A 7,328-nucleotide genomic window follows, 5' to 3' on the forward strand; every position below is an offset into this window, starting at 1 on the left:
ACTGTAACAAAAGAAAAAATGGTTCCTTAGGGAACATCCCATAAATTGGAAAAGAAAAAAAAAAGTGCTCTTTGCATACTTGTTTTTATCTCTCATATACCTCTTGTTAATTTTTATGTTTTGATATTCTTTAATTCATTTGATCTAATGGTCGAAAATAAAAAATTTACATTAAAATTAAAAATAAATGTGTGGATTGCACCATAAAAAAAAATTAAATAAATCACAACCAGGTCAATTTTATACACTCATTCAAAAATCACAGTCACACGCGAACTAAAAATTCTAGAACACTACAAATATGGAAAGGGAATTAATGCTTATATTATTTGATTTTAATTAACACAAACTTAAAAGTCATGTATATATAAGATAATTATAACATATTAAAATTGCAGAAGTAGGGAGGTGGGGTTATATCCCACGTGAAAGCCCACAGGGGCATGAACTCTCTCTCTCTCTCTCTCTCTCTCTCTCTCAGGTTTTCAAACACTTATAAATTAGAGAACATAATTAAGTATAAATATATTCAACTGAGATCATCTCAGAAATCTCCAAGCTTATCATACAACTCTATAGCCAGCTAGAGATAGCAAGATCAACTAAATCATGGATTTTTTCCACAGCTCAAACCACAAAAACCAATTCAAACACAGCAAAAAGAGGCTAACCCAAGACCAAGTGAAGCTGCTAGAGAGAAGCTTTGCCTCCAACAACAAGCTTGAACCAGAGCGCAAGCTCCTTCTGGCCAAGCAGCTTGCAATCCCACCGAGACAGGTTGCGATTTGGTACCAGAACAAGCGCGCTCGGTGGAAGACACAAAGCCTCGAGTTTGACTACAGTGCTATCCAAGCGAAGTTGGAGAGTACCCTAGCTGAAAAGAGGAGGCTTGAGAAAGATATTGAGAGACTTAGAGGCGAGCTTAAGAAGGCTCATGAAATTGTGTTAGCCTTGAACCAACAATCACAAGCGTTTCCTGATAATCCTGTGATTTGTTCAGTATTTGATTCTTCTAACTGTAGTGATGAGGGTGTTGGGAGTTCTAGCCTGCAGCCGCATGAGGATGATGATGTTAAGCAACTTGAGGAGCTCTATGCTTGTTTGATTGGCATGCAGTGATGGGTTTAATCTTTTTTTTTCTATTGGTAATTAATGGGTTTAATGTTTAATATTATGGGGTTATATGTGATTAATGTACGTTGATTCTGCATGAAAATGCTTCTAATTAATTTTGATGTTCATCTTAGAATTTATTTTTCGTACTCGGCAGTTAATTAATTACATTGCAATTAATTTGCTCACTCATACAAGCAAGCCAGTACATATTTTTTAGAGACAATGAAGAAAGAACATATAAGTCAATTTGTATAGCAATCCTTCTTATTAATTTTGAACACTGACATATCGTGTAAGTTGATCTTCATGACATGAGATGATTCAATCAGATTAATTAGATTCATAATTGGGTCTTAAATTATTTCTTCCATGGTGGTTTGCTGGCTGTCAATCAAGATTCTTTGGTGAGACAATCAGTTTGTTGTACAGTTAATGTTGTATGAATTGTTGAATAAGATCATATAGTGCTCAAACATATATATATAGGGTTTAGAATCCCACATGAGCCAGGACTGGTCGAAGGCTATTTGGATTTGATCAATGATTTGAAGTCTGAGTAGAATTCTACTTCGGTCATGAGGAATTGCTACTATAAATAGAGATGAAAGTACATTGTTGATGTACAAAACCTGAGGGGTCTTGGAACAACGTAAATCTGATCGTGAATCTGCAAGAAAGTAAATAACACAAGATGTATCATGGTTCATCCCAAGGTTTGGGCTACGTCCACACTGATATTGTATTTCTGAAGGGATTGTGAGGGAGATAACCTCTGTAATGTGAGAGGGGATGTGAGAGGGTGATGGGGCTTCAGGCCTAAGAGTTGGCCTCCTCCAATTGTGATGGTGAGAAGTCCTTTTATAGAATAAGGGCTCCTCACTTATTACATATTTGCCCATTCCTTTATTACATAATTACATTTGAGTCCCCCAAGTATTTATATGAGATCTAAATACGGAGGCCCTAAGTATGGTACAAACAGTAGTCCCCCAAGTCTTCAGTCAAGAGAGTCTTTTGGCTGGAGACTTGAAATTCAATCCATGTGTGGGCCGAAGTAACTAGATGTCGTCTTGAACTGATACTTGATATGAGGCGGTGCTCAAAGTGAAATGATGCTCAACTAGAAGTAGCACATGTTGCGAGGCTGCTCTGCTTGTGGCTTATGTTGCCTTAGTTGGCTCGGCTTGTGACATTTTGAAGGTGAGGGAGTCCTTTTTATAGAATAAGGGCTCGCTCCTTAATACATAAGTGATGGGTTAGGAGTGATGCTCGCGGCGAGGCAGTTGCTCAGCTGGCGGCGATGCTCTCTAATGAAGGTGAGGGAGTCCCTTTTATAAAATAAGGGTTCGTTCCTCAATACATGAATAATGAGTGCTCTCTAATGAAAGTGAGAGAGTCCCTTTTATATAATAAAGGTTCGCTCCTCAGTACATAAATAATGGGCTAAGTCCCCCAAGTATTTTTTATGAGGCCTAGTTGAGGCCCAATATATGGTACATAATGTAATCCCCCAAGTCTTCGGTCAATAGAGTCTGTTGGCTGGAGACTTCAAATTGAATCCATGTATGGGCCGAAGTGGCGGTTGTTCGGAGGCGGTATTTATATACCCTGCATTGAAGCTTTATAGGTGAAGCTTTGCAAGTGAAGCTTTGAAGCTGGAGCTCTGTAAATGAAGCTTTTGAAGGTGGAGCTTTTGTAAATGAAGCTTTTGAAGCTGGAGCTCTGTAAATGAAGCTTTTGAAGCTAGAGCTTTTGTAAATGAAGCTTTGAAGCTAGAGCTCTGTAAATGAAGCTTTTGAAGATAAAGCTTTTGAAGATAAAGCTTTTGTAAATGAAGCTTTTGAAGCTAGAGCTCTGTAAATGAAGCTTTTGAAGTTAGAGCTCTGTAAATGAAGCTTTTGAAGCTGATTGACATGAGTGATGCTCATGAATGTTTATGTTGATTGACATGAGTGATGCCTATGAATGTTTATGTTAATTGACATGAATGATGCTCATGGATGTTGACATGAATGATGCTCATGAATGTTGACATGAATGATGCTCATGAATGTTTATGTATGATTGATATGAGTAGTGCTCATGTATAATTTTGAAGTACTAGGCGTACTTTTGATCACCTAGTGGGTGATAATAGCGGCAGGCTGCCAAATAATTTTTTATAGTATTAGGCGTACTTTTGATCACCTAGTTGGCGATAATAGTGGCAGGTTGCCAAATAATTTTGGAGTACTGGCGTACTTTTAATCACCTGGTTGGCGATAATAGTGACAGGTTGCCAAATAATTTTGGAGTACTTGGACGTACTTTTAATCACTTGGTTGGTGGTAATAGAGGGCCTGACTCTTTTGGGCATATGGGCCTTTGCCCTTCACATCACATTGTAGCCCATTATTTTGGGCTTGCCGTTTTTTTTTTTTAATTACCTTCTGATGGGATTTATACATATGTTTTCGAAAGATAAGGAAAATAAATTACATCATTCAAAAATAAATCCAACCTTCTGCTCAATGGGTCACGCTCATAATTCTCTTTTCTACATGCCATCATTACCGCAATTATGTCTGCTTCTTTTTTCTTTCACTTTCTGCTTTTGCTTTCTGCTTTTCTTGATCTCCCCGCTCCTTCTCTGTCCACCCATGTTGTTTTGTAAGGTATCTTTTGCAAACACACTTGCTTTTCTTGGACAGCCTGGTCGTGCCCATCCATTCTTACTCATTTTCTTTTTCTTTTTCTTTTTTGCTTTTGCTCTCTCTCTGTTCACTGCATGTTCTCCTGCGTGAAGTTATCATTGGAAAGCTCGGAGATTGGGACACTGAGGGCAGCTTCCTAGGAGATTGGAACACATATGAAGCATTGTAGCTCTTCGAAATCTGCAGGATGAGCTAGGAACTGAGTATCTTGTCGGTCGAGATCACACCCTTGGCGAGCACAGCCTTGAACACGGAGCAACACTAGGTGATTTTTCTAGAAGAAATCCAGGCCGCCTTCATCGGAGTTCTTCAGCGTCGAGCTCAAGCTCTGACCTCGCCGGTGCTGCGAATATGCTTCCCGGGAATACAGGGTCCAAAAACGTCATGAACGACTCAGGTTTACAAGCAGTAGGCTTGAAAAAGCGAAAAGGACCACCATCGTAGTGGTGTTGGTCTCTCACCGCTGCAATCTCCACTATCAACTGGTTGGCCTTGACATCTCCGAACTTCCCATAGCCAAGCCTCGTCGAATACGCGACAGCCTTCGACGACGATGGTGGCGGAGCGGTCGTCGAGCTGGAGGATGCTTGTGCTGGCGCCGGCTCGCCAGGAGCAGGTGCTTGAGCCATCGGTGGTGGCAAGTGAGCTTGAGCCGCCATCGGAAGGACGAAGATTCCTGGACCATCATTTTCGGCCAACTTCACCACAAAATCTTTCGAGGCAATTGGTAAGGGCCTTGCAGTGTAAATACTTTTCATGCCACCATAAGTTGGCATTCTCTTTCCCAAATGAAGACTTTAAAAACGAGGATAGTGAAGACTACTGCTCGAGTGAGTACCGAGGATAGTGAAGACTATTGCGACGACTACTGCTCGAGTGAGTACCGAAGATAGTGAAGACTGGGGGCATCTAAGAACGAGGTCGTTTTAGTACATTTGTTTGGGATTTTCTGGGCAGAATGAAGACTTTAAAAAGCAGAAGAAAAAAAGAGAATCTTTGGGGCTCTTTTATGGGCAGAGACCGAGAGAGAGAGATAGAGTTTTTTTTTTTGTTTTGCAATGCAGGTGTTTGTTTCTTGGTTTCTACAGATTCATGGTGGTGAGATGAAAAAATGAAAGAGAATCGACACAACTTTTCGTATCGATTCCCATAGACGGCGCCAAATGTTGATGCACAAAACCGGAAGGGTCTTGGAACAACGTAAATCCGACCGTGAATCTGCAAGAAAGTAAATAACACAAGATGTATCGTGGTTCACCCCAAGGTTTGGGCTACGTCCACACTGATTTTGTATTTCTGGGGGAATTGTGAGGGAAAGAACCTCCGTAATGTGAGAGGGGATGTGAGAAAGTGAGGGGGCTTCAGGCCTAAGAGTTAGCATCCTCTAATTGTGAGGGTGAGGAGTCCTTTTATAGAACAATGGCTCCTCACTTATTACATATTTGCCCCTTCCTTTATTACACAATTACATTTGAGTCCCTCGAGTATTTATACGAGATCTAAATACGGAGGCCCTAAATATGGTACAAACATACATCATTCAAGACCCCTCCAAATCAATACACAAATTTGCCCTGCGCAATCTCTCGCTATACGCGAAACCTCTCAAACATCTTGAGATTTTTATTTTACCCTTTTTTTCCGCTAACAACCTTTAGTTTGAATAAACAACATTGTGTTGGAAACCGGTAACATCTTTAGTTTGGATAAACAACACTGGAACCGTAGAATCAACTGACCGAGGAGCACCTTCAGTTGGATAAACAGCATTACTTCGAGACCGACTAATTATCTATCCAAGTCTCGGTCAGCAAGGATTTCAAAGTCCTTGTTGGAAGAGGTCATCTCATTAACCTTCTCGACGAAGTAAGGTGTTACCAGGTTACAATATTTGGCACATTGAAAGCTGAATTTGTTATTGAACTTTGCAAAATTAGCAACCTTGTCTTCAGGCTCTAGAACCCGAAAGTCGAAACATGTTCCTTCCTCGACCGTAGTCGCAAGATTCAGAAGTCATTAGCGCGCCCAATGCCACATCAATATTAATTCACTCCCCAGCCGAGCTCGGGCAACCACACCCTGCATTCAACCAAATGATGTAATTAGCTTATTAGCTCTTCAGGTTGCACACCACGTAGACTAAGTAGTTTTTAGAGTCAACAATATTGGAACACAGTTATGGGATCTTACTATTCTATTCAAATTATAATAGGTAAATTTTTTTAATATGCAATTAAAAATTAAACATATTAATCATAAAGTCATTCATTCTTAATATAACACGTAATACACATAAGAGTTTATAGTACATTTAGTAATGAGTTTGAGTTCCCAATTAACTGTTTGAATCTCTAATTATTATTCCTCGCTGTATCATGTACCATATTAATCATCTCCCTTTGCTTTAGTAATGCAACCTCCAAGTCCAAGTTTATATTCTATTTCAAACCAAACAACAAGGAATGCAAATGGTTCTCGGCCCTCGATCTCTCTCTTTCAAAAATGTTGTTGACTTCCATTTACGACCATCGTGATCGGACCGTTGCATCATGAGGTGGTTCTTCCATTTGTATAGGGGCGTTCTCGTGACCTAGTTCTAATTTAAGAGAAAAACTTATATGAAAGAAGTTTATCGTTAAATTATGTTCCAATTCAATATATAATGTCATGTAAAATACAAACTTACCCATAATATTATATAATTGAACCCTGTTCCCTACATAGTAGCCAAAAGTTGGCAACAAAGAAGGGAACAAAGTCCAAAAACAGTACATAAAATTTCAAATCGAACTTAATTCAAGTGCATTTGTGAGCGACTTCGAAACTATGGTTGCGACATGAACATGATATAACAAACTCATGACTATTTGAATGAGCGATTATCTTACCAATCAGTTTCTTTTTATTAATGGCGTGAGAGATTTGAAGTTGGATATAACATTAGAAATAGAAGTGACATTAGATAAATAGCTAGTTGGTATTTTAGGACTACCACTTAGTACTTAAGAGTAGTGTTTGAAATTTCTTCGATATGATAGAAATTTCAATGAGAATCAACATATTTCATTGATATTTTTGACATATCGGCTAAATATTAGGATCGACATATACATGGAGTTGGAACAAGATTGCAGCAGTATGCTAGTTACCGTGGTACGTTAGAATAGAATGACTCTATGTATATATTGAAACCTCGACCGTTGGATCATGCCAATGAATCTTGTATAAGGCTAAGATCAAAATGGGATATGTTTCGCTTTGGCCTTGTGATATACGACTCGTCGCATTTCAGAAGAAGAATGGACGATGTCGTTTCGTACTTTTTGTTCTTTCTACTCCGCGCTCCCTCCAAAATTTGAGAGATTTTTTAATATGATTGGCATACGAAATGGTACACAATGTATTACTATATAAATAGTAAGTTAAAAAAATTAATAACTTAAAAAATAAAATTTGTCATCACTTCTATTAAAATATGTAGTATATGACTTGTGTTCCGTTATAATTAAAAGTTTTTTC

The 7,328-nt window shown here is 38.8% G+C and overlaps 1 protein-coding gene across 1 annotated transcript; it reads left to right on the plus strand.

The window, feature by feature from the left end:
* Positions 1–526: 526 nt before the first annotated feature.
* LOC126616726 (homeobox-leucine zipper protein ATHB-52-like) lies at positions 527–1,253 on the plus strand. The gene has a single exon (XM_050284818.1). It carries the CDS (start codon positions 610–612, stop codon positions 1,117–1,119), a length of 510 nt encoding a protein of 169 aa, XP_050140775.1. The 5' UTR covers positions 527–609; the 3' UTR covers positions 1,120–1,253.
* Positions 1,254–7,328: the final 6,075 nt, after the last annotated feature.

The sequence above is a fragment of the Malus sylvestris genome, chromosome 3 (genome assembly GCF_916048215.2).
Source record: "Malus sylvestris chromosome 3, drMalSylv7.2, whole genome shotgun sequence".
NCBI lineage: Eukaryota > Viridiplantae > Streptophyta > Magnoliopsida > Rosales > Rosaceae > Malus > Malus sylvestris.